General features: G+C 38.1%; 3 protein-coding genes across 6 annotated transcripts in view; 1 reads left to right on the forward strand and 2 right to left on the reverse strand.

Annotated features, from left to right (window-relative positions):
- Nucleotides 1–3,591, forward strand: part of fhl3a (four and a half LIM domains 3a) — a 28,941-nt gene extending 25,350 nt beyond the window's left edge. For all 3 annotated transcript variants that reach the window (XM_072393829.1, XM_072393830.1, XM_072393831.1), the window contains exons 5-6: nucleotides 62–248; nucleotides 2,151–3,591. In XM_072393829.1, coding sequence (XP_072249930.1) covers nucleotides 62–248; nucleotides 2,151–2,302 — 339 coding nt within the window. In that variant the 3' untranslated portion in view covers nucleotides 2,303–3,591. The remainder of the gene's footprint in view (nucleotides 1–61; nucleotides 249–2,150) is intronic.
- stk40 (serine/threonine kinase 40) overlaps nucleotides 1–27,994 on the reverse strand; it is a 412,820-nt gene that overhangs the window by 134,791 nt on the left and 250,035 nt on the right. The window lies entirely within an intron of this gene.
- rspo1 (R-spondin 1) lies at nucleotides 15,408–27,773 on the reverse strand. Of its 2 annotated transcripts, XM_072393833.1 has the most exons (6): nucleotides 26,741–27,773; nucleotides 24,690–24,884; nucleotides 22,405–22,548; nucleotides 21,836–22,060; nucleotides 16,957–17,049; nucleotides 15,408–16,917 (listed from the first exon to the last, which is right to left on the reverse strand). In XM_072393833.1, exons 1-6 carry the CDS (start codon nucleotides 26,835–26,837, stop codon nucleotides 16,832–16,834), a joined length of 840 nt encoding a protein of 279 aa, XP_072249934.1. In that variant the 5' UTR covers nucleotides 26,838–27,773; the 3' UTR covers nucleotides 15,408–16,831. The 2 variants fall into 2 exon arrangements, with proteins under 2 accessions (XP_072249934.1, XP_072249933.1); XM_072393832.1 differs by having other exon boundaries at nucleotides 15,408–17,049.

Consider the following 27,994-nt stretch of genomic DNA (forward strand, 5'->3'; position numbering starts at 1 on the left):
AAACATGCACACTACTGTTCTGCAAACATGAAAAAGAAAGGAATGACTTTTTTCGTTTAAGGCTCTGGCTAAAGGTGGTGTGACCTATCGGGATGAGCCATGGCATAAGGAGTGTTTTGTGTGCACCAGCTGTAAGACACAGCTGGCGGGTCAACACTTCACCTCCAGAGACGACAGCCCTTACTGCCTCAAGTGCTTTGGCAGCCTTTATGCCAAGAAGTGTGAGGCCTGCAGCAAACCAATCACAGGCAAGATTACATCATTGTAAACAATACTGTTCTAATGATTTGTGAATGTGTGCTACTTTTTTAAAAGTCTTGAAGGCCATGGAAATATCTGAGTCTCTATGAATTAAACAGGATATGAAGTCACGGTTGATGACAGTTGTTGTGACTCAAAACTGATAACAACACATCCACTCTGATGAAGCAGATTTAAGTTTTAAAAGTAATATAATGGGACTTTTTTAACCTACTATCCCTTGTGTTTGGATGTAAGACATTGACAAGCACAAATAACTTTTTATTTCTTCCCAGACTGGCTGAGAACAATGTGACCATCTGTTAAACAGCTACAATGCATTATGCACAAGTCAGCCAGAAGTGGCAACTAACAGGCTCAGATTGTTATTGGAGAGTGACAGAATAATTGAAACAAACTCTGCAGAAATGGACATTTTTGTTTACATTTCTGTTCTTCTGTTCTCAAGAGTATCGTCCCTTTCAGTGCCTGTGTTATTTCTGCAGGTTTCACGAGTAGAAGTCATGCTGATTCCAATCAGACCTGTCTGTTTATGTTAGCGATCATAACTTCAGATATACAGTGGAACTAATAGACTTTATTTCCATATGTCACGGCACAACGTTGAGCTACTGTTTGACTCTTTTGATGGGGCATTTGAATTTGATGGCCATCTGTATTTATTTGATTGACTGCATACAGAAAAAATAAGTTGCTGAGAAGATGAGACATGCCACAAGAGAGAATAGCAACAGTTACAGGAGGGTGAGCTGTTTCCTGTTTGACTTTCAGGAGTCATCCAAGTCAAAATGTTCACTGCAAATATGATGTTCTGCAAAACAAACTGAAGGTAAAATGAGGATAAGAAAAGTTTTCGGAGTTAGATCCATCTCCATTCTAAAAGTAAACAACATGAGGTCAAATTGGTACGTAAGGCTGCAGACAGGTGCTTAAAAAATGTAATCTATGTAGGAAATGTAGGCATGCATATTTTGCATGCATCGTTTCCAACACCTAAAATGGCAATGTATTTTGATGGTTATAGGAATATAACAACGATAGTTGCCAGTTTGGCAACCTTTTGTACTTCACTCATCTCATCATTGATTTCTGAATGAAGTGAGGTCTGGATGTCAAAGACCTTTTTCACCCACTTTAAAACTTCTAAAAACTGCAATTATCACACAAAAAACCAAAACCAAACAAAAAAACCCAGCTCCACGGGGAGTTGCATTGGAAATTATATTTGTTTATATAAAGGTATTTTTTACAACCACATTTTTCTGGTGCTTGAAATGTGGTCTGTTGGGAAATTTAATAAACATGGAATTAAACAAAAAGTTTCCAGGACATTTTAAATGTGCCAGTTAAATACATAAATGTAAAATGACTGAATGAATAACTGAGCTCATGTGCAAGCATCTTTTAGTCAGGAGCTTTTCTTCCATGCAAAGAGAAGCATTATCTTTAAATTGCTATGATATGGTGATTTCGTAGCCCAGCAGATCACAAGGGCTCGTTGAATGATTCAGATCTTGGGTTCGATCCTAAATGAGAGTTTAACTTTCCTTTCTACCCATCACAGTGAAATGTGGGTCAAATATGAATGTTCAACAAATTCATGCAAATAAGCAGTGAAAAAAAGCTCACTGGGTTTTGTGAGATGCCATCTTCCTTGGGTGAAACTTTTTTTCCCAGCATGAATATTAGTGTTATTAGTATAACTATATTAGTGTGGCAAAGTGTTTTATGATTTCAGGCAGGAAGTTTTTTTTTTTTTTCAAATGTATTTTAAAAATGTTTTCTCTTAATTTTATTCAATTTACATGATTTGCGACTTCAGTGAATTCAAACTCAGCCAACATGCTCTCAAAATAAACATACTTGTTTTCATTATTTTTCTGTCCCAGGTTTTGGAGGAGGAAAGTATATCTCATTTGAAGATCGCCAGTGGCATCAGCCATGTTTCACCTGCTCCCAGTGCTCCGTCTCACTTGTGGGCGCTGGCTTTTTCCCTGATGGTGAGAGGATCCTGTGCCGTGACTGCCACAACAGCTTATAGAGCAATTAGACGAAATCCCATCCTTCTTTCTACTTACTCGTTGATATAGCTTTTTAAGAATCCCAGGTCATTACCAAGGAAGGCAACACAGGCTAACAAATGCTGCCTCAGGTTATTTTCATATAAAGGCATCAGCTCCTCAGTGGTCCTGTTTCATCAAGAGGCTACAGTAGTGCACACAATCCTGTTGATGATGCACAGTTTGCATGAATCATAAAGATTTCCTCCTTAACTAGAGGATTAATGATTTTGTTGTTGGAGTGCTTTTTAACAACATTATTTTCAAGTATCTGTATGTTATGTACTGTTCAAGCAAAGAAACTCAAAATGCTTGCCAAAGATTTGTGCATTTTTTTTCATTTTTTTTTTCATAAAAGTAAAATGTCAATTCAGGTAAAAGTCAGGCTCTGAGGAGAAGACAAAGAACACTGATACAGTATAGTATATACACCTTACAGTCTGTATTTTATATGTATGGTGGAGTTACTGTTTTAATGCTCTTATAACTGCAGTTTTATGCATTTTGAATGTTGCTTTTCATCAGATGTCAATTATCTTTCTATAATCTGTCTTATTCTATGCATCTTGGATAAGTTACTGTATGTATTGATATAGAAGGAGGTGAGACACTTTTGTAAAAAGTGTATTGATTAAAAAATTAGATTGATTTTCGTAAAAGTGAAAATGAGAAGAAAACCAAACTTACTGATGTCAGTTTTTGGTTGTCAGTAAAATTCATTTGCACTTTGGGAAAGATGTTCTTTTTCTACCATGTATCGTGCACATAAAAACACAACTCAAAGACATGGCACAAGACATAGACCACTTTTTTGTCATGCATCTGCCTGTTTTGAACTTTGCAATGACACTTATTTTCATAAACGTTTATCTTATTCCTTATTTTTCAACTCTTCTATCTTCTTATCATCAGTGTGCAAAGAGCCAGAGTTTATACCCCAAAAGAAGCTGAAATAAATGCATTACTGTTGTTCATTGCAAAAATATGCTTCACTTCCCTGATTTGTCTTAGGAACTATTTTGTTTTTGTTAATGTTTTGTGTTTTGTTGTCATGTATGTTAAAATATATATATGTTAAAAATACCAATTATAACTAGATTATTTCAGCTTTGATGCTGGTGAGTCAGAGTTGGCAAATATACATTTTAAGATGGAAAATACCCCATCAAGATAACCATATGAATTTACTGTAAATCAGATGAGGACTGATTAAGGCTGAATGGTCATTTTTATTCTGAGGACTTATTAAATAAATTGTCACTGATCTTTGCTGAGCAATTTTTACATTCTTTGTGTCTTTGTGGTTAAAGTGAAACATCTATTACCAGTTTAAGAACATGTGATTTTCTGTTGACTTGTGTTTATGGTCTAAGACAGAGAAAAATCCATTAATGTGTATGAAATTAATTTTGAGCAAAGATTAGTCTGTTTATGTGCGGGTAACTCCACAAGAACAGTGCATAAAAGTGTGAGGGAAAGCATGCATGTGTAATGAGAGTATAAAGTGAGTGTGTCTGCAGATTTGGGATATTTCTTTGTGTGTATGAGGGACAAACAGTAAAATGAGAGTGAGCATCTGTGAGCATGTCCCTGAATGGATATACATATACCCCTGTTTATGCTGAGCTGACTGTTTCATTGCCTTGATGAAGCATACATACACAAACCACCAGATACACTCTCCTGTCGGTGTTGGTGAAAATCCTCCTCCCTGCCTCTGTTTCAGATTTTTTCACCAAAAAAGGAGATGGAAAACTCATAGCTGCATGGGGGAGGGCGGTGGTGGAAGTGGGAGAGAAATGAGGGAGACAGAGAGGGGAGAGACAGGGAGGGAGGATGTTCACATCTGGAGTTGCTCCACGGCACTTTCGCTGTGGGGGTCAGCTAACATGCGGTTGGATTTATTAAAAGAAGACGACAGGCAGGGAGTTGATGGCTAGCAAGAAGGGTCAGAGGCAGACACTTAACTGTGTCATATGGTACACACACTTTGCGATTAACTAAATCATGTGCTGTTAATGGAAATGAGAGGGAAGAGAAGTGGTTATTAATCTGAAAGACTAATTGTATGTTTTGCTTAAAAAGACTGTTACTCAAAATCAAATAAATCCAAACGAAAGTGCAGCCTTTTGTTGCTGGGTTCTTAATGGTCATTTGCACAAAAATCTTATGCTCACAGTTTTGCAAGCTACAACAAATGAGTCTGTCCTAAATGTAGGGTCTAAACATGGCATAAGTAGACATCCCAAAAAATACACTTGGGCTCAGTTTATATTTTATCAAAACGGCACATACAAGTGTATGTTTAACATCAAATCTTGAAGAGGAACTTTTCTGCTGTAGAACCAAGCTGAGATTCTGTAAGTAAAACATACACTCAAAAATGCACTCTTAATCAAAAACAGTAAATATTCAGTGTCCTTTTGTGCAACCTCACTTAAATTCTGTTGTGAGCTGATCAGACACTGTTAAAAATGTTAATTTAAAGTATTTGCAGATTTGCAGTCAAGTCCAAAATGCAATGAACTCCTGTGGTAACTTGACATCTTAGTGTGTAGAGTTGGTGCACAGAATAAACCAAATGTAAACTGTACATCACTGTATGAAAACTCCTGTACAAAATCTATGATTCTGCAATTAGACCTCCAGATGAAGTCGTTTGGTCCCTCAATAAGGCTCATAACCTGTAAAGTACCACCTCTACAAGTAACAAATATAACTCATGTAAGAGTTTCCACACTGTAGGAGTCATTCTCAAGTCTTTTGTTTAAGAAGCCCCAGATTTGTCATAACTGTGAGGGAGGGGTGGTTGGATGGAAACCACTAAGTGCAGCATTTTTACTCATGGGTCTTTGTGTGAGGTGAGATCACAACCAACATACCTTCTGTCAATAACACTTTATCACAACAATCATGGTTACGTCTAAAATACAATCTTTTTACAACGCAACCACTACTTTCATGAGTGTCATTTTGTTGGTTGCCCTAGTTACAAAAACATTATAAAAGCATTCCTTTTACAATGTAACCATATTGTCATGGATGCCATTTTTATCATTTCACAAGCAGTTGCTCTCACGATCACTAGAGGTTGGCTTTTCTTTGAATGTGATTACTAGTTACATCTGCCTTCATTAACAAATGGCAGACGGGCACATTTCAAGGAGGACAGCCTCCGTCAACAAGCCTTTTAAAGGACGGGTTAGAGAGAGATTACAGTATAGCATGAACCATTGCCCTCAAGTCAGGACTGCTTGTAATAGAGTGAGAGGAGTAATGCTGAATCAATCATGTTATTGCAGGCTGAGATAATTAAAGATTTTCAGAAAACAAACTCACAGAATGAAAGAAATCCTCAGAAAGAAATCTGTTTTGAAACCATCTGTTACCTAAGGTAACGCTTTGAGTCACTTTCATTATCTAAGTAAAAAGAAAGACGAATTAAAATGAAAATATACATTCTCTATATTAATTTCCCAAAAGCCCTATTACTTCATCATAGTTTCCACGAGAATTCTAGCACTTGGAAGTTAATTCTCAAGAGATATTACAGTGGCTCAACTTGACCTACATGGGAGGCTTCACAGATAAAAAAAAAGAATAATAATAATAAATCTTTGGGCAAAACTACACTTCTGATGCATTTTGAAAAAGTTATTTATTACTCAAAATACCACAACATTAACCTCTAATGTCAAGGTTGTAGCACGTCGCAGTTTTCTCATTATAGCATTTTCAACTTCTTGTTTACTGTGTTACATGACTTATCAAATTTCTCTAAGTCTCAAAGGCTCTAATCTTTACATGTTTGGGTTAAATCAAATTAACATTAAAGTGTTACATTATATTAAGTTATATTGACCAAAGGTTAAGATCTTTGTCTGGGAAACTAAATCTAATTAGATTACTTTCAGTTTGCATCAAACTGTGTGGAGCCTTGCTGATGTGATAGGAGAAGTGCATGTCATGCTTTGTTCATTACGTGACTGAATTAGAGCAAATGTGTCCACGGGTAAATATGGCCAATTCCTGCAGTATGGCATGAAAGAGCAGATGATGTTTGTGAGTTTGAAACTGAACATTTGGGGAGGCATCTTGGGTCATATTAGATAGTCTCAGCTGTGTGGAAGCACAAATTCTACTTCCCCAGGTGGACCATCACTAACAAGCAGTGATTATTCACGTATGTGTTGAAAAGGTGTTTGAGCAAATGACACTTAAAAGACCTGTAATAGTATTTTAAATGTGAACAAGTAAAATTCAGAAATGTAAAAAAGTCAGGCTTTCTTATTTTTATCTTTGCACATTTTTCTCCCTGATTTGTTTGGCAGTTGAATTGTAAATGTTAGGATGAGACAGTATAATTTGCACCTCTTAATTTCTTATTAGCGTTTCTAAGCTCATGTAATCATAGCTATAGTTTCACCCAAAAACACAGTGAACACAGACAATATGATTGGAAATGCCTAAAGTATGTGTAGAGCCTTTCAAGTTCCATTGTGGGACATTTAAACTCTGTCAGATTTACTGCAAGCTATGACATTTTCCTAACACCGATGAGTGGATTTTTGTAAAACAACTATGAAACATTGATTTAAAACACAGGGAAACACTGCTTTTTATATCCAAATATGATGTGGGTCATAGCATAATATGAAATATATTGTTGTCACAGGTTCCTCACACTCACAGCCCCAGCCCTCATATCTACCTAAATTAATTCTAATTAGTGTGATTGCAGGATATAATCTAGTGTCACCTTGACTACTGCAGTGGGAAAGAATTGTGAGACAGCATTATATTCTTTCTTTTCATAAAATATGATTCAGTTTTTTTTATGTGCTCAGTGTAGCTCTACAAAGTTAAAATAAAACATTCTGCATTAATTGTGTCCAAACTTTTGTATATATCCCAGACTCCATGACCCAAATACACATTGCAAAATTCACATAATGGAGGGAGGACCATCTTCTTGTATTTCTTATCCAAAAGTTCAAGACGTGATCAGAAAAACAAGCTTAAACCAGCAGCAGTGAGTGTGTGGTTCACTGAGGTCACATCCTGTACAATGTTTAGACATGCACATCATAGGATGCGTCATTTGTACAGGATTACTGTCATACTATTAGCTGTGTTCCATGTGGCTGATACTTGTCCTTTTAATTTATTAAGCATTGTTTCTCTACAGTAACACAATCCCCCAGTTTCTTTTTCTGCTTTGCTGGCTGCAACTGACACACCTGGTTCAGTGATTGTGTCATGTCTCACCTGCTGATTACTGATTGGAAAACACACTTGTGGTGAGTAAGGAGGTGAGACGTACGTGAGACGTACTTAAAGGTGAGCCATTCGCCTAAAGTAATCAAAAACTGCTTATAACAATTTTCTACACACACTGTTCTTCGGTTGTTTGCTATCCTAGATATTGTTTTGTCTTTTTTGTGGCATTGGAGCTGTTTAAATGTTAAACTTTCATACAGTTAATGCCTAGGTGATTAACTAAATGATTTTTAAATGTTTTTGAATATTGTTTTACAAACAAGCCAACATCCTATATAATGTATACATTATTTCACTAGTAATGCATGTGATTAAGTCCAACATAATCAGTTTACTTTTTTTGTGACTTTCTGCAAAGGCCACATTGTGGGTTTTTTTCACAATAGAGCACACCAAGAAGGTACATAACTCCTAATTCCCTTAAACTCATCCATCCATAAGTCCTTTAAACCAGAGTGGGGATGGGCCATCACAGGGCCACACAGAGACAAACGAGACAAAAAACAACCATGTACGCACACACTCACTCTCAGGGTCAATTACGAATCACCAATTAACCTGACATGCATGTTCTTTTGATAGTGAGAGGTAGCCAGAGAACCAACGCATACACTAGAAGAACATACAAACTCCAACCAGTGAGGCACCAGCTGGGATTCACACCAGGAACCCACTTGCTGTGAGGCAACAGTGCTAACCACCACGCCACTGTGCAGCCCTGCCAGGTACTCAGATAAACTTGTTATCAGTCCAACTGTAGTGTAACAGGAAATGTGTGTGAGTCTTCTATATGCTTATCAGAAATGACTCAACAAAAGTTGAAAAATATACAAAGAAGTAAGGCGAGGTCTCTCTTTTCACACAAGACTTATCAGTGTGCTTCTGTTGTGTATGTGAGTGAGTTATTCCATAACTGACAAGGTTTATGCTTGTGTGAATCAAAAATTGTGTTTATTTTTTATCAATGTTTTTTACAGCAATTTGACAGCACTCACTTGAATAATAAATACGGAGGAAGCATGCATTTGCTGAAAAAAGCGACGACCTGAGGAAGTACCTTTGGCCAAAATATTCAGGGTATCAAGCATTTTCTGATTTAAACTCACCAGTAGGGGGAAAAAAAGTACAGAAAAATTACTGTTTTTCCTAATAGACCATGGAAGCTATTGCAAATGTCAAAAAACAGAACACACAATCATACATCCTCATGGTTTCCTCCTGCTCTCTGCTGGCCTGTGTATTATTCACGTTACTCTTTGGTGTCCACCTGACAAAGTGCACTGGCCAAATGCTGTCACGTCTGTATCAAGTAACCTCAGCACACATGGATTGACCCAAAATATCTGAGATATTATACTCTTACTATTAATTTAGTATATTCAGTATCTGCTGGCTACTTAAGAGCTTATGTAATGAAGTGGAACAGAATCAGTTTACAGTTGAACTGAAATACCAGAAAAATAATTTCTGATAAGCTCAGGAAAAATGAGTTCTCAACACAAGTTTTACACTCTGATAACTTATTGCAGGCCAGTGCATGCTCACCTGTACATTTTTGTGGTGCCTTCTCAGAGAAATCCCATTGTTTCTGAAATTATATCCCTTTGCTGTTAAATGTAGTTAAATGTCTAACAAGTTTATTGATGCACTCATTTTTCTTTTAGCACCATTATCAGGTCCCATGTTACCAGCTAATGTTAGCATTCTAACTCCTAAAAGAAGATTGACATGGAAACATAATACCTGTTTAACATCAACAGGCATTTTTATAATAAGTATAAGAGTGTGCAGGCAAAGAGCAGGTGAAGGTCCCATTGGGTGACTCCCAAAATAGACAAAGAGAGAAAGACAGACATTTCTCTCTTGGGTCTATATTTATTTCTGAATGTATTTTTTCCCCTTTTGGCTAAAGTGCCACAAGACGACATCATGCTCCACAGCAGCTGTGGTGGCTCACAGTGTAATGAAGGCCTGTTAGAGAAGGGTGAGTGAGAGAGAGAGAGAGAGAGAGAGTAAAAAAACATACAACTGTGTCCCAAGTTGACACTCACGAGGATGGTGCTCATTGGCGAGGTTTGGAGTCAGCCTATGTGGCTTGGCCCAGGCTTTCTTCCTCTCCATTCTCTCTATTCACTCCCATCTGAGGTCAAAGAGTTGTGCTTGCTTGTGGGAAGCTCCTTAAACTCTTGTAATGAGTGCTCTCAGCAGGAAAACAAGGCCTTGCTTTTTCAGAGTTCAGGGTTGAACACGTCTGCTGCTCTGATCAGACCTGACTTAAAGTCCTTCCTGTCGGGAGGGTGACCTTGCACAACTCTTACTATGGTTCTGTTGTCAGTGTACTGTTTAATATTCTTATGAAGTTTATTTGACACTTTGGCCTTAATGAATGACCCCCTACACTTGACTGTATATACAAAAATTAGAAGAGTGACTAGTAGAACTGAGAATTGAGTTACCTCTTACTGATAAATGTGCAGTCAGTGTCATGTATACAGCTTTTATTCACTTGCATTTCACACCCATACTTCATGTCACACGCACATAGTGCACATAGTGCACATAGTTTGTTTGTTCTGCTACCATTAACTCCTTCCACATATATTTTACACTTTCAATGGTTTTAAGTGGTTTTGGAACTAAAATTGTCTGTGATGTGGGAGTGTGAGTCATTCAGACATGAGCACAAAACAATATTATGAACATCAACTCTCTGACTGCGGTTTTGAACATAGTCCTGCTTTGTATTTGGTTTGTTGAAAACCAGAAGAAATAAATTGTAAAATATGCTGTTTGTAATAAAATCTTTCTCCTTGCTCCTTGCTTCCTTGATGAGGAAAGCACTCTTTGTTTTTTAGCAGATTTCAAGCTTAGGTTACATATTTTCCTTTCATTTTCGGATTTAAGAGATAGATAACTTATTTGCTTGAGATGCTTATGCATTCTGAAGCTTGCTTGGAAGCAAAGCTTGGAGCCTCAAGACAAAGCAGAAGTGAAGGCAATATTAGAAAAGTGACATAAATGGAGATACATGGCTTGACTACAAACTTCCACTACTTTTCATGCTTTTTGAAAGTTCGTTTTTCGCCATTCACCTGACATTTACTTTGAGTGTTGTCTGAGGAACAATATGTTTATCTGTAATTTTTGGAGTATCATAAAAATGATTGAAAACAAAGTGTATCAAGCACTAACAGGGTTCATGTGCGTGCTACAGTTCAATGATTCTCTTTTGATTGTTTAGAAAAGATTCACAGTCAAACGCAGGACAACGGTGAACAAAATGAGGAAGATTGATCCAATAAGCCAAAGCAGTTAACAGGAAATGAAGACTCTCTTGATTACTGTTCTTTTTCAGTCAGACTGAAGTTAGTCTACAAAATCCTTTATACTGGAGGATGTATGAGCATCTGCGTGGGTTTATGAAACAGATATGAATTAAGGGTAAAGAGTAAAAATAGAACTTTGCTGAGCATGCTTTTCTTTAACTGGTGTCAGATGAATTCTGCACTCCATCTCGGAGCAGTCCATTCTTGCTGGCAGTTGGGCAGCTGAATTGGAGCAGTTGTTTGGAGATAAGATGTTTGGAATGCCAAAAGTTTGAGGAATGGATTGACCATGGTCAACTGTAATTCAAATGTCACATAGATTTAATGCTGAAAAGAAAAACAGGGATGGTCTTCATTTCTTTGTGTATGAGTGATCCTTATCCATGTCTTCACTCAGGCAACAAAAAGACAGATTTTAAATGAGAATATGCTTACGTACAAAATTTACAGCTGTGATATCTTGTGATTATCTGCTTGATGTATCTATTAGTCCTACAAGATGATTTACTCAGAGGCAAACTCAGATGATGTGCCATATTTTAAGTGATTAGGATCAAGCTGGATGAAGAATACTGTTAATAAATGAATTTTCTTCTGTCTTCTATTAATTCTCAGCTGTCTTTATCTTGATCTTTTATTTTTTTTTCTCCATTCTCACACACTGCAAGTGTTTACTGTTGCTTAGTTTCCACTAAACTTTTTCTCATGTTTTTGCCAGTAATCCTATATTTTGCTCTTCAGTGTAATGCAGATTGAGTTTACATGTCATGGAATGTGCAATTCCAATGAAAAAAACACCATCAATGAAAAACACAGACAGACTTTTGAAAGAATTTAAAATGAAAGGTTAAGGACAGAAAATTAAAGTCACACATCTATCATAAAAGTTCAGCAGGGACACAAGAAGGCATTTGTCTCAGTGTACAGAGATAAAAACATGTCAGCTTAAATTACAGCCTCTTGTGATGGATTTATACAATACGTGATAGATTTTGACTATTCTTGTTCGCTTTACTTGAAGGGAGGGGAAATTGTATATTTCAACATTAGTGGCTTATACATTGTGACTTGCATCATGAAAATTGTTCACATTGAGGTAGACACCTCTTCAGTACACCAGTCGACTTTAGCTACAAAGACTAAATTTAAAGTAATTACCATCCACTTATTGTTTTCCTCTTAACTTTTGGTTTGTGGCTCTGACAAAAATTTGAAAAAAACAAGTATTTTCTGCTATTCATTTGAATCAGGAGATTTTTATGCAGGCTTGACTGTATTCTCACAACTCACCAACCCAGATATCAATTATAGCTAATAATGCTCAAACAGCTAATTTGTGTTTATGGGTCCCTCTTGTGGTATATTTATGTCATTACAACTACATAACTTGTGACTCAAAAGAGCTTAAACTGTAAGACGTGTATCAGGTTTTTGTTATTAGCATAAATTCATTATGTAACCCTTTCATCCATATCTCCCCATATGACAAACGGCCACTGTCTGTTTACATCCAGATTGCTTTCCAAATCACTGAAAAGTAATTCTGTCAAAAATTGAGAAGGGGTTCTTTACATCCCTGTCAAGGGCTAGATGGCCATTATACAATAAGGACTGTCCCAGGACAACTGTTAGGGCTGAGAAGTTGAATTGAGATTAGGCCTTATGGTCATGATCTGTGGGTTCAGACCATCCAAAAGCCCTGAAAGTCCTCTGAGCGGAGCAACACATGCTGACCATAAAAAGAGGCATTGTGATCAAACTAAACTAAGGCACAGTGTTAGCATTAATTTTTGCATGTGTGCAAAGCATCAGCTTACTTTCAGCTGCTTTTTACCATTATGTTTCTTTAAGAATATAGATAATAACTGTAGCTGAGGCTGCTTTAGTAGATTGATTTGTTCCAGATATTCAGTGATTCCAGGTCTATCATTACACACCAAAGGCCCACAACTTTTTTTTTTTTTTTTTTGAGTAGACAATTGCATGGGATTCAGCTGTATTAGTTACTAAAGATGATGTAATATTGATTTGATCCAAAAGGGGGCAGTACATGTCAAGCATCATGCAGTCCTAAAAGCAGAAACTGTTCACCTCCCATAGCAAAGCTTTTTTTACTTTATTGTCAGCCAAAGAAGAATTAGGATTGAATCACGTTAAAGAGGAATGAACCCTTGTTGAAAAATGATCATTATATATTTCCTCACTCGAACAAATCAATGTCCTGCTTGTTTCTGAAATTCTACTTGAGAAGAGTTAGGTATACACCAGAAAAAAAATCTTGGAATGGCAGTGAACATTGGAGATTAAAGAGCATTCTCTACCAACCTGACCACTCAGATGTTACAGTTTTGACTTCCATTTAAAATGGCATCTATTATTTGAATTTTATCAGGTGCAGCTTCTCTTATTCTATTTATTTATTTTTTTTTTTTACAAATAGAGCTGGCTTACCCAAAGCATGAAATAGTTCTGCTATTTTGATTTAGCAGCGCTGCTTTTACAGATATCTGGTGCTGATCAAACACGCCGAGCTGTCAGTGCTGATGTACAAGAATATTTTCGGATTGGTGAGGACATTTTCTCTTTGTAGATTTCCAGAATCAACCTTTCAGATCTTGAGCCACAGAAAGAGGACGTTTGTGGGGCTTTAAAAATGGAAATTATCACGGCTCAGTGGGATTGTTGACGGGACATCTGCAAAGGCTAATCTTTAAAGAGTTGGAAGCAACTATACAGACAGAGGAGGGTCAAGTGTGAAGGCATCACTGGTGATTTAGTTGGTGACCTGATATACCCCAAAACTATTATTTGGCATCCTGATATCACAAAACTTTTAGGGATGTTACCCTTTTGTGGATGTTCAAGTCAAGTGCACAATGATAGGGTACTCCCTGCTGACCTCCTGCACTCCCTGGGGCCAAGTTTGAAAGCCAAACTAAAGTATTGAAGTCATTCTGCATTAAGGATTTTGGCAAATCACGGGTACCCATATACTCAACAGATTTACCATTCATTTATCTTGGAAAACACTAAAGTGAGAAAGAGGAGAGTAAAAAACATATAGAGTTGGCGAGCTCTGTCCAATGAGGCCAGGGCAAGAATTTATGGTCAGAAAGAGCGATGAATGTGTAATTTACGGTGCATACTCTACCATTCCCCCTGCCCTCCCCTTTGGTAATGAGAAACGGCTGTTTTGTTGTGGGGCCAATGCATGGTACACCCCCCTCCCATCTGGCTATGACACACCATTAGTTTTTATTTCTGTCTCTGCTTTTACGACCCCTGCACAGGCGCCAACATTTGGCCGGTGATGTTGACTATCCCATCACACCATCTAAGCTCTTCCACCTCCCAAGATGGCTTCCTGTAGCCTAAGGAAAACCATGCCATAACAGCAGATAGCTTTATTAATTGGATACTTTGGGAACAACACACTCCCAGAGATTTTTTTCCCCTGTTCTCTGGTGTTTTTATGAAATTCTGGCCAAAAAATAAGATGTGGAATTTCCAAAATCACTCAAAGTAACCAAGACGGACTTTTTTCGTCATAGATTTGCTTAGTCTGTAAAATAAAAATATAATTAGCGTTTTTGTTAACATTAAAATAGCAGTCTTGATTTTGTTTTTGGCTAATGTATCTATTGATGATGTAACAACACTTATAAGTAATCACTGATTTTTGAGAGAATAAAGTAAATATAGTGAGAATAAAGGTTGATGACGTTGCAGAAATCTACCCAAATTTGGTATTTTATTGGTACAACATCAACATAGCCAGATCATCTGCCATTTTACTGTAATTGGAGGCAAAAATGAGTATCAAATCCAAATAAAATTTAGGCAGTACTTCTGCATTGTCTAGTTTGTGTGTGTGTGAGAGACCATAGAATACAATTATTATTTAGGTTTATATTTAGATTTCTCTTTCCTGCCCATAAGTCTGACCCCACAGATGATTTGTTGAGTTTGACAGACCGTGCTTTGTCTTTTCCTATGATCCTGATAACTCAAAAAACTGTCCATATTGAGTGCCTAAAATTGGTCAAAACTAAGAAAATATTATCCAGATTGTAAATTCCATCTATCCGATTTCTATACCCGCTTAATCTGCCGATCGGGTTGCGGGGGGGCTGGAGCCTATCCCAGCAGTCATCGGGCGAGAGGCGGGGTACACCCTGGATAGGTCACCAATTCATCGCAGGGCCACACGGAGACAAACAACCACACACACGCTCACATTCAACCAATTAACCAAACATGCATGTTTTTGGACGATGGGAGGAAGCCGGAGTACCCGGCACCTGGAACCCTCTCGCTGTGAGGTAACGGTGCTAACCACCACACCACTGTGCAGCCCTCATTTGAAATTTTAAGTCAAATACAAGAATTATACATTTTTGTAAAACGTGTAACTATCGGTCATGTACACATGTGGCAATCACTTGGTGCAAATTCAGTGTATGACTGAAACACCATCAGCTTCTTCTGAGTTTTATTTAGTCCTTCACAGAATAAGCTATACATAATGATACTAATATTGATAAACACAGCTTGACATATTCAGTATCACAATCTATAGTACGAAAGAATAATGTAGCGTGCAACCTCTTCAGAAACTGATATCTTGTTTAAAACAGACCCACATAAAACTTCCTTGGAAAAAATAACCAAAACACATTCTCACTGTATATACGAAGTCATTAAGCCAGCTTTTGGAAAATACATTTGCAAAATGCTATGATTGCTCTGAAATATGTGCTGTAGGAAACATAATAATTGTGCAAAATCTTCAGATCCTTTTGAAAACATACTGATTACTCAAAAGCTGATGATTTGATGGCTTATGTTATAATCAGTGTAACTGTATTTAATGCATATAGGATATATCACTGTGCATTTACATGTCTTTCTTTTTTTTCCAGACTTTATTCCTTCAGTCTATAAGACCAGTATTAACACATACTGTATGTGCAAACGTCAACAAACATGTACAAACAACACTAACTTGAATCCGTGCAGAAATGCATATAAAGTACGCAAACACCCAAACTTCAGGTAGACAAACTGACTCATGCATGCACTTGCACACACATGCAACTTTGTGTCATGCAAATACTCATTTCTGTCCAGATATTTTTTCATATACAAGACATCAACGTTTCATTTGAAACAAGCACAAAGTGATAAAATGGCAAGTTTTTGTGAAGAAATCAGAAGGATATGAATTGTGCGCCCAGCAATCCTCCTATGCATCATCTAGTTTTGCAACAGATTCCATCAATAAAATGATATTCTGAAGACTTTCTATCCTCAACAACTCCAAATAATTTCCAGTGCCTTTGTTTTGTTTAATCTCACAATGGAAAATAAAGGTACCAAGACTTTATACTATTCAATGTTCTTACATCATGCACCGTGACTGTTGAGGAGTTCCACCTGCCACCTTTTAAAGAACCCAAAAACAAATGAAATACAGATTGTGGTTCAAATCAGAAGACATCATTAACCTAATTAGCCTTCAGAGACTATAGATTCAGTATCAACCCATTACTAATGCTGTATTTGAAACACAGAATCTGTCCAAGAGTTCAATTCAAGAGTTACATAGTCAGTCCATGACCCAACCAAATGCAAACAGTCTTCGATGTCAGTTCGTTTTCCAGCAGTGATTTCAACTGCAAATCAGCAAGTCTTTCGAGGTGAGTCTCCAGATATGTTCACCGATTCTAAAAGTTTCAAGAAACATCTTGTGTTGCAGCAGTCCTCCAGTTCTCCTTGCATCTTCTACAATGCAGTTTAGCAGCAGTAATCCATTCTTTTAACACTTTTCTGTCTGTGGTTGGTGCTGCTGGGTGAGACATTGTCCCAGTTTGTCTTTCAGCCTCACCCAGCATGCCTTTGAGTTTAGGTGACAGAGCTGGTTGTGATGTTGGGAGCAGCTGTGGTCCTGCTCTGGCCTTTTCTCCGCTTCCCTCCTCCTCCTCCTCCTCCTCCTCCTCCTCCTCCTCCTCCTCCTCCTCCTCCTCCACCTCTTCCCTCTTTGCCTTCGCGTCCTCGACCACGTGCATTCTCCCTCTCCCCCCTGTTTGTATCATCCTGTCTGTCATCTTTATTCTTTCTGTCTGAAATGAGAATGCACAGAAAATATAACCACTGTATTCTATTGTATTCTATTCTCAAAGTTCTTGCAAGTTATTTGTCATCAGCTGTTGTTTTGTATAGCAGTGCCCCAGCTTGGTTTAAGAAAACAGAAACATGGATTGTTAGGGGGAATAGGGGGAATAAATGATGCATGAAAAGTTGTGCTTAAAGGGTTTTTAATACAAACATAACAAACATATATTGTTTGCCCAGTCTCAACAGAGAATGTGGGATAAGTAAGTTTTTCCACACCTCTAAAACATAGCAAAGTCACAGTCCAGGGTCAGAAATCATGAGATGGCAACATGTCAGTAGTGTGCTGTTTTTTGTTGGATAATTCCCAGGTGACATGAAGAGAAATTAAATTCATGAATGGTAAAATATTTAAGGCCTAATTGTGAATAATTCCATACACATAAGCATTTAATTTGTGACATTTATACCCAACTTTGTACATACTAAGTGTGTTTTTTTTAACGTTTAACCCTTATAATTTACGAATGAGAGGGAAGTATAACAATGAAAGTGTATGACTATGAAAATGTGTGGGGATGGTTAATGAACTAGTTGGAAGTGCATGTACTAATAGCTCCCACCATCACCCCTTTAATCTCTATTAGCATTTATGGCCAAACCAACATTGTCAAATGTGTAGGCTATGATAGATGTAGCGAGATGTTCAGTATTCATCTTATCATGTAGTGTAAGCTGCAAGTCTATAGGGAACAGACTAAGGACATTTTTTGTCATCATACAATTTTTGAGTCTTTTTTGCATACAGCAGACAATTTAAGCTTTATGTACAATTTCAGTGCTGTTTCTTTGTTACAACTTGTAGATGCATTGTAAAGAAATTAGTATTTCTTATGGTTCTCATTTTTACCCTTAGAAATGTAACCATCGGTCAAAATTGTTTTATCCTCTCTCCACTCTGCTCTGTCTCTGCTAGCATGGGGACTTTCAGATAAAATCCTCTGCGGCGCCTTTCTATTGGGCTACGTAAAGATCCATGGAGATGTAGACATATTTACTTAAAAAATTGTGGTTTAATTTTCCTGATTTAAAGCTCATTCTGCCACTGTCTCCAGCACACTTGATCACAGCAGCTCAGCTGATTTGTACTCCTAACCCATCTCATACTGACACTTGGTCAGTAGCCTGCTATGTTGGTTTGAATATATAGGGTACCTCCAAGGAGTTCGTTTTTAATGAGCAGGATTTCCAGACCTGCTGCTAAAACAGTCAGGGATATGCAAGTAAATAATGTCAACAGCCTTTTTTTTTTAAGTATTTTGTAGTGTTTTTAACACTAACCATCTAACCATGACATTTTACAAACTGTAACCAAACTATAACCCAGGGAGCTGTGAAAAGTCTTAAGACTGGATGAGAACATGATCACAATCACTAATGACGTGTCTATCCACCCTCCCACCTTCTAATCTTCTTACATGGGCCGTGATGAGCCTTACTTGTTATCCACGATAACCTCATTGATGTCTTCCTGTTGCAGTTTATTAGCTTGTGCATTACTTAATGCCCAGAAGCTTAGGAGTACCCTATACACTAAAAACTTACACAAAGGGCTCCTAACCAAGTGTCTAGAATTGTATGTGACAAGTTGGCTTGCCCCTGATTGTCACGCTCATTCTTTGAGCCAGGGATGCCGACCCAAGTCTAATTGCTGTATTTGCAAAAAGCAACTAATATTTGTTGCATAGTCTGACTTTTACAAAAGCAGATTAGATAGTTTTCAAAGCATGCTAACAGGCCAACATTAACATTAGCAAAGCACTGCAATACTTGAGCACATGGGGTCATTCTGGCTGTGGGCTCATAGTCTGTTTAATTTCTGTTTTAACAGCTGCTCACTCCCCTGTCTCACTTGACACACTCTCAAACTCCTCCACTCTCCTCTCTGCTTAGGCTCATGCATTCTTATTCACACCTGTCAGACAGTTTAAGAGTATAATTGCTCTCTAAATACAAGCATTCATCACTGTGTGCTTAATTTCCACACATTTATCTTTAGGAAAGAGACAGGCTTAGATCTAGATTTTGTATTGCAGTTCAAACTGCCTGTAAGAGCACTGACAGTGAAGTGACTATTTTCTGTCAAATAAATCACCTCAAAATGACTTCAGCCATAATGAGTTAAACATTGTCAAGGGCCTATTAATGGCCTTTGACAACATGAAGAGCTGTCACAAAGTGGAAATGGAAGTTCTGTCTAGTTTCAGATGGCTTTTGTTTAAGCAGCAGTAAAAAGTATTTGATTTTGTGTATCTGAGGGAGGGTAGTTATGCTGGAGGATGCTTGCTAAGCACTGAGAGTGTCTGCACAGCCTAAAAGTGAGTGAAAACTTGCCAAATTGTGTTTACTGTACAGCTGACAATGGAAGAGGTTATGGTGACACCGTGTTTGTCTATTGCTATTTTTGTAATATTTCATACACATTTTTGATAAAAGAATAAACTGAAAAAACAGGGGCTTGAATGTAGGCCTGTGAAATCACTAAAATGTCAATAAAACATATCAGTATAAATAGCCACATAATAGTGCACAACAAAAAAAGCTCATCTGTTTGGAATCATTTGTGCCAAAATCATGGAGACATCAATAAACACTCACTTGTTGACCTGGCTGAAATCATGCAAGATTCTGTCCAGTATGCTCTTCATTAATGTCTGACATCAATAAACACCTTTCTGAGTTTTCAAAGCAACCATTTAAACACACACTTAACACTGAGCTTGAGGAGTTTAAATCAATGAGGCATGATGAACAAGAGTGAAGCCTGACTGACGAGGCCTCAAACGAACACTGATGTATCTGAGCTGATGTGCTCACTGTGTGAGGACTTAATTGCTCCTCTAACAAATCACTAAAGCAGCCAAGAGAGGGGGACTCCCTCAGTTTATGACAGCCCTGATTGCACCTCCGGTACATCCAAGCCAAACAGTTTTGCTTGACAAATGCAATAACACATCCAGAAAATTCTGTTTTCACATGAGATCTTTTTTATGGAGCTCCAGGAAAGGGAGGTAGGGAAAGTGTGTGTGTGTGTGTGTGGAGGGGGATTTGCAGCGAAATCAACACAAAGCATGAGATCTTCAGACCACTAAATCACTAATGTTATACAAGGTCTGCCCCCTGTGTTTTACATAGCCTGCCAGCCAGCTCCCACAGATGAATCCACAGCTGTGCTCATTTCCCCATATGAACTTATTCACTACAGTCATGGTGCCATCACCTATGAATTACCTCTTAGAGTAAAATTAATTCCTGTGCATTTTGGCAGCAATATGCACTTTATTCTCATACAAGTATTTAGCAGAGGAAGAGAGGAAAAACATTACTACAAAGCTCCCTTAACATCAACAGTGGGTTATTACACAATCCACAAAGCTTCTATGACTCATAACTTGTCAGATGAAACCTCACATATCATCCTTTCTTTGTTATAAATATCAGCTACCTCTGCACACAGTTTAGAACGGACAGTTTATAATATTTCACGTTAATTATTCGTTTTGGGCCCACAGCTGAATTTTTTTCCAAGGTGGAAACATCAGACAAGGTGCTTTTTTTTTTTTTTCACACTTCAGTTTGTGCTATCGCAGCCTGTCCCATGATGAGTCTCCACATCACTGAATAACTACAACCCTCTTTCCTTTCAGACATGACAGCAGATCTGTACAGGACAATATCAGATGATGTTCTGTTGTTTAGACTTACAACCCTGAGGGAACTTTCCAAGTTTAGAGAATGGCAACAGAATACTCAAACCTTCACCCTGTTTACTCATATGTGGCATATCAGGGAAGATCTTCTGTTACATGTTGCAACTTCTGCACTGTTACCAACACTGCACAAATATTCTTATGCAATATTGCTGCTGTTGCCCAAATCCCCTAAGCGTGCCACTGTTCAATAAATACTGAAATACTTCAGGTGAAAAGTTCTCTTAGGTCTTGTAAAAAAATTTAGGTTTCTAGTACTTGTGAAAATTGGCACATTATGTAAAAGAGATTGAGGTACTGGGGCATTTTGAGAGAAAGTAATTTGTTAATGACTCTTAAGTAGCTATAATCTTACTGCGGTTCAGGAGAACTAATCATATGAATTAACGGGGTTAAACAGATCCTCTGTTTTTCCAGTGTTTATCATTTTGGCACCACTGCTTATAAACGTTTTACTCCTTCGGCCAAGAGCGACTAATAAACTGTTGTCAAAGTTAATGATGGCCACTGACTGGTGAGAATGACTGTTAACCTGCCGGAGAGCCTGCTGCTGTGTGGATGAAAAGAGCCCAAGCAAACATGTCATGACTGTGTAAACCTTGCGCTTCAGTGCTCATCAAAACAAATAGCTCTTTCTAGCTCTGATCCTGGTCCAGCCTAGCAGTGCGTAATGCCCCCCCCCCCCTTCATCTGTTTGACTGGTTGATGAAGTTTATTGTTTACTTGCGGTAACGTCAAGAGATTCTGTATCCTTCTGTGCGATCTGCCAAACTAAACGCAATCAATACACCGTGGGTCACAGACACATTGCTGGGAATGCAGGCTTTGAATACTGAGTAATGGGTCCATCAGTCATCATATTAACGTCAGACACATTTCACAAAACCCGTGTAGCTTACTGTTTACTCATCTGAGTAGAGTCATCTGATTACAAGCCTAAAACTATGAGCTTTTTATTAAGGAATCTCTGTAAAATATGATTCCCTCTTTTATGAATGTGTTTTGGGGTATGCATTTGTTTTACCTCTCGGACAAGGCATCTTGGTCACAACGCACTTCCTTCTCTGTGTCTCTGGAGCGCAGGTCTGCGAGGATACAAAGGCTGGGGAGGTATCTGGACTGTGAATCTGTGGAAGGGGTACACGAACCCGAGACTGTGAGCCTTTCTTAAATCCACATGTTTTGTTCTTTTTCATACAGGAACTCCATGGGCTCCACTCTCCCAGTTCACACTCTGAAGCAGGCTGACCTGTAACAAAAAAAAATACACAAACAATTGAGGTGCTGAATGAATGGGCCGTAGCTTCACGACGTGCTTTTCAAACCCCTGCAAGTTTAAATAATCTATGGATGAAAACAATTTGCGTGCTTTTTTGATAGATTTGTAGAAGGGGAGGGACAGGTTAGACAGTTTTTAAGAAACTGATAATGTGTTGGAGTTATCAATGTAAAGGAACCCCATGCAATGCAAGAAAGGCCTGTTAGGGCTTCAGGCCCTTAAGTATCTCGAGAGTTTTACTGTAAATGCTGTTGTTTCTAATGATGAAATAAACGGACAGAAAAGAAACTCCATTCAGGTTAAAGATCACTCACCGACACACTCCATAGTGTCATTGGCAGTTTGCTGTCCTGCAGGGCAGCTGACGTAACATCGGCCACTGTGTGAATACAAGCCCTCCTTACATTTTGTGCAAAAATTGCGATTGAAACACGCTTCACAATTGTCTATTTTACATTCTGAAAAATACAAAATACAGGAGAGACAAAAAGAGAGGGATCAGTTCAGCTTTAAGGAACATTTAAAGTCTATAAGTTGATGTTTTCCTTTTTACCTAATTTTTTTCTGGAAATGTTCTGCTACTAACACAGAATTAAGTTCTGTTGTAATATAATATTCACTCTCAACATTCCCTGTTCTCAATAGAAAGAACATAGGAGCTTAACTTTTATTTCCTCTGAGAGATTTATTAGGGATTAAAGAAGACAGGGTTTATTTAGAGGGGAGTCACCGTCGTCTTTTCAAAACACATGCTGCACAGTTTTTTGGATGGCGAGTTTGAACGAGTACATCCAGGACTTGCTGCTGCTTCAGTGGATTTCTCAACAGAGGGTTTCTCCACACCTCATCAAAGCTCTGAATATAATCATAAACATCTTAAAATCTGGATAATAACAAACACTAAAGGGGAAAAAAATAACAAAATTTTAAGCTTCATCATTAAAAACACTTCCTTATTCACATAGTTCATTTTATCTTTCAAAATGAGAAGTGGGAATCAGTAAACTTGTGTTCGTGCTTCCTCTAACAGAAATCCTCTAACACTGAATTCTTCAGTGGGATCCTTATGTTCTGTGACAGCTAAATTTGACAGCACTGATATTTGCAGCTCTGCAATGTAAGACAAATGTTGCTAACAAGACTGGGATGACATTTATGAAGTGAGATGAATGGATAATAACCCAGGTTAGCCACTGAGGGCCTCTGAAAAGAATTTGTGGGGTAAATTCAGCCTTCTTTGTAACAAACTTAGACAGCGTATTAATGCTGCATTAAGAATGAAAATAAACATCTGAAATTGTAGTAAGCAGCAATAGAAAAAAATCTTAGAAACAGTTAAAAACTCATAATATTTAAAAGAAATAATAAAATATGTAAGGATCTCACATATCCCATCTGTTATTGAATTGAGTAAAGATTATGTTGACTGCCTTAAAATGCAGCTCCTGTTTTTAAAATTTCTAAATTTGAAATCCCAAATTTGAAAATATGTATTCATTTAAACCAGGGTGGTAAATTTCATCTGGCATGGTCTTGAACACTAAAAACATAATTTAGTTGACCAACATCTTTCAGAAGGCACAATGGAAAACCAAATCAATGGACACCTGAAATTAGAAAGAAGTAGTGAATCTCATTATCAGACATATGGTAAAAACGTTTTAAAATTTCAAAACTACTCAGTACTTCAGTTATTTGGAAACACAGGCAGGATTCATTAGGAAATACTGTATGTGTGAAAGTGAAGGTACAACTAACATGCACTGTGCCCTGATGTGAACCTAGTGAACATAGAGGCCAAATGAAAAACATAGACATCCTTTTACATAAAAAAAACAGACAAACAACAAGGCATTAGAAATGTTTTTGTTGGGATTTTGGTCCAATCCGTATTTCTTCCCACACATAAGAGAAAACAGACAACAGACTTAGTTGCTGGCACTCCTCCCTGAAAAGCACAGGACTAGTGCCACCAGAAAAAAAAAAACAAAGTAAGTTTGTTAAGTGCTGTGAGTGTGGTCACTGCTTTGCCTGCCATCCAGATGAGCCAAACCTGCCTATAACCACAATGAATACCATTTCAGTGCTTACACTGCAGTTCAGCAAATATATTGCTGGATTTGTTTTTCTTTTATAAGTAACAACAGCTTAACAATTTCACAATCATCAAGTGATTACCTATATCAGTGCATAAGTTGCATTTTCCTTCTTGTTGTGCACTCACTAATAAGGGAGAACATCTTACTCAGTGAGAATAAATAAGAGTTATGCTGTTATTAGTAAAACAAAGTTACATAAAATCACATAGGAAAATCAATTGTACAGCAAATAGGAAACACTAATCAAGGCAGAATCTCTCCTTTTCTTCTTTACTCACTCAAATACTCCTAAATACCTGCATAAACAGGCTAGTCAAAGATAAACTGCAGGCTTGATTTGACATCAGCTGTGAGGGGTTTTACAGAGTGATGAGCTGGCTGAGGTTTTCATGTATTCAGAGGATTCCAAGTGTGTATCTACAAGTTTAACATACCCACTCACATCCTGTTGATGTACCACTAACACCTGCCGTGTTGATTGTAAGAGTCGAAAAACTCACGGGTGCATCGGTTATTGCCTTCTGGGTTCCTCATACCAAAGTATCCCACGGGACAGGAAGCAAGGCACACCCCTATCTGACGAATGTCATTGCGCTCCAGGAAGATGAAGAGCTTGGGCTTACATTTAATGCATCCATTGTACTCAGAGCATCGGTCACAGCCTTTTGGGCAAGATGGTGGCCCTTCAGTACTAACTGTGGAAACATAAGGTAAACAGAGAGAAGAGAACAGCCACAATGAGGTAGGTAACAGAACAACAGAGTGTACCATCACATAAAAAATCAAATTGTTTCCAGCTGCTTATGAATTTATAAGAGGAAAAAAAGGGCATTTGTTCACATGCTGCCCAGTGAGATCAGGTAACTGCAATATTATACTCCCATCTAGGCTGAGAGATGTCATAATAATGCCAACTCTCAAACAAACAGGGGGTTTATATGCAACATAATCTTGCTGAAGATTTTCAAAAGTTATGGATGAGATAACTACAATGCTGACTGACATGAATGCAAAGAGAATGGAGACAAACCAACAAATATCCTCTGATCAAAAAAGCACTACAGATGCCTTTGCTCTTCATTTTCTTCATCCCTGGCACAGACATGAATCAAATTCCTTCATTCAAGTAAAGACAAGATGCACACAAGCAGTCATCTAAAAATGTTAAAATGTTTTAAGGTGGACATCCTATTTCTAGGAACCATTCTGAGACAAAACAAGTCAACAGTCATCTGAGTTCATCTACAGTCCTGTGCTCCATCAGCTCTGCATACACTCATTGTGCTGCCCTGCCTCCCAGTGATAAGTTAGAAGGTAAAATCATTAAAAGGATTCTTCCATGAACAGATTGCTCAGTGTCTGCGTAATGATAACCTGAAGTAATTGGGGTTAAGTTTTACTGCTCACCAAATGATGATAAAATTGATAATGGCTCTGGTAATGGAGATATCTTTACCATCACAGAATATGTGATGCTGTTTTAAAGAGTTTGTGCTTTCTGAAGGAAAAGGACCAATATGTCCACTCTCCTCTCTGACTATTAAACTATTGATCTTTGGTTGAAAGTGAATTTGTTCTGAGAAGGAACACGGAAAGACGATAAAGAAAGAAAATAAGATCTTCTGTCCCCAGCTATTTGCCTACCAGGGGTTATAGTAGACAAAAACTGAATCTGATCATATTACAGATGTAAAAGCTGTAAATCAGAAGTGTAAATTGCAAACATCTTCCATATCTAGAAAGCAAAAGCTTCAAGTGACTGTGACATTGTAGAGGGGACTCATGTCTTTAATACAATGCCACAAAATGAACTATGACAGCATCATTGTGCATACATATATGTGTGTATGCTATACACTGTAAAAATAGTAGATTTTTATGACTTTTCCTTTCCTGTATGCGTGATTGTATCAGCACCACATCTGTTACTGTGGCCAGCGGTGGTATTATATGAATCCTGGCTCCGAGAGGTTGAGGCGAGCTTGGCATTGACTGAAAGCTCTTTGTGTGTAAAGGAGGAATTATTTCAGAGCTGAAAGAAACACAAGCACAGAGGCTTTGCGGCCAGAGATATACTACAAGTCGAACTGAGTACTGTTTTTGTGGTTGCGTGAGGTCAGAAAAAATGCTTACAACAATATCAATAGCATGATCCAAGGGAGAGCATAGAACTGTCAGGTACTCACTCCATGATGTTTCTACAGAGTAAGACACGAAAAGAGCAATGACATTGAGAGTGAAGCCATCAAAAAAACCCTCTATAAACAGCTCTAAGACCCATAAAGTTTTTACATAAACTAAAAGAGGAATTATCTAAAAAAAGAGGACGAAAGATGAGCTATTCAGGAGAAACTCTAACCCTAACATTACCCGCCTTGGAAAAACAAATATGAATGAGGGGAAAATAAACAAAATGTTATCTTTACTTTCTTTGTTAAATGTTTATAAGACATCCACGGCAGTGACTCAGACCACAGAAATGAAAAGCAGCTTTGCTGCTGTGGAACAAGAAAACGCACAAACAAGAGAAACTGACAAGGTGAGAACTTACCCCGTCTCTGCCTTCTTGCTTTCGAGAGCTTGACAACATCGCTGTGACCCATGGAGCTGAGAAAGATCATTGCCATCGCCACCAGTCCCAGCTGCATAGTCTCTGTTGCCTTCCAGGCTATGCAAGGTCCCCCCCTGCAACCAGATGGATCAGGTAGGGGGGGTCCCCTTCCACTGTGGGACAGGTGGATCCCTCTGCTGTGGGTACTGATGATCCTTCTTCTCTCTCGTAGCACAGCTTGTCCTCGTTCTTTCTATCCCTCCCCAGAGTCCCTTTGTATCTTTCACTTTACTCGCTGATATATCCACAAGTCTGAGAAATGGAGGGTGATGCTGTGAGTGCACATCCAAACAAGCCTGAGGCACAACAAGCCATCACACTGGTGGTGGCTCAAGTGGAGCGAGCAAACAGACCGGGGCGGTAGGATGAGGGGGGAGGTTGGTGTCACAGGGTTGAGCAGAGGATGAAGAGGAGGCGTGCTGAAGTTGTTGTGGGTCAACCCATGAAGCTTAGGGAGAGGTGGAAGGGAGCAGCCTGCTGTTTGATGTAGAATTGTTGTCAGTGAGTGCCTGAGCTCACAAGGACATGCCGCATTAAGAAAAATGGTTTGCAAGTTGATAAAAGATGGCCGCAGGTTTCTGTGTATGTGTGCCAGTGCATCTATTTGAATCAGGATCTGCTGATGAAGACAGGAAAAAGGAAATGGGCTTATTTATTTTCTTGCTGAGAGTAAAATATGTTGCTTGTCATCTCAGGCCATTTAAGATATATGAATCTAAACCTTATTAGTTTAAAATAAAGACTGGAACCAAAGGAAGTAAATATTCTGGCTCCATACAACAGTGATAAAGTCTCCCTGATAGCACTACTAAAGCTTATTAGCACAATATTTCTTGCTTAATCACTACAAAATAGTCTTGTTAAATTTACAAGTTAAAGATTTATTGGCTATTTACTGGCAAGGTGTAGTCACTCTCTTGGGTCTTGGCTGGATGCCTAATATCAAACAGTTATAAAAAGTCTCCAGAATTACAGTGCCTGGCCAAAAAAAAAAAGAAACCCCCCAGTTTCACCCCTCATAAAATTACAAATGTAGATGTATTACCTTAAGTCTCTCTGCGAAGCTCAATTAGTTAGAAGATGGCTGTATCTTTGTATTTGCAGTTCAGAGACCAGAGTGATATCCTTTTTCCCAATCTAAGAGTCACCAAGAAAGAGAATAAACCAACATTTTAGTTGAGAACATAAACATAA

Source organism: Leuresthes tenuis, unplaced genomic scaffold, assembly GCF_036924035.1.
Source record: "Leuresthes tenuis unplaced genomic scaffold, fLeuTen1.0.hap1 SCAF_10, whole genome shotgun sequence".
Taxonomy (NCBI): Eukaryota; Metazoa; Chordata; class Actinopteri; order Atheriniformes; family Atherinopsidae; genus Leuresthes; species Leuresthes tenuis.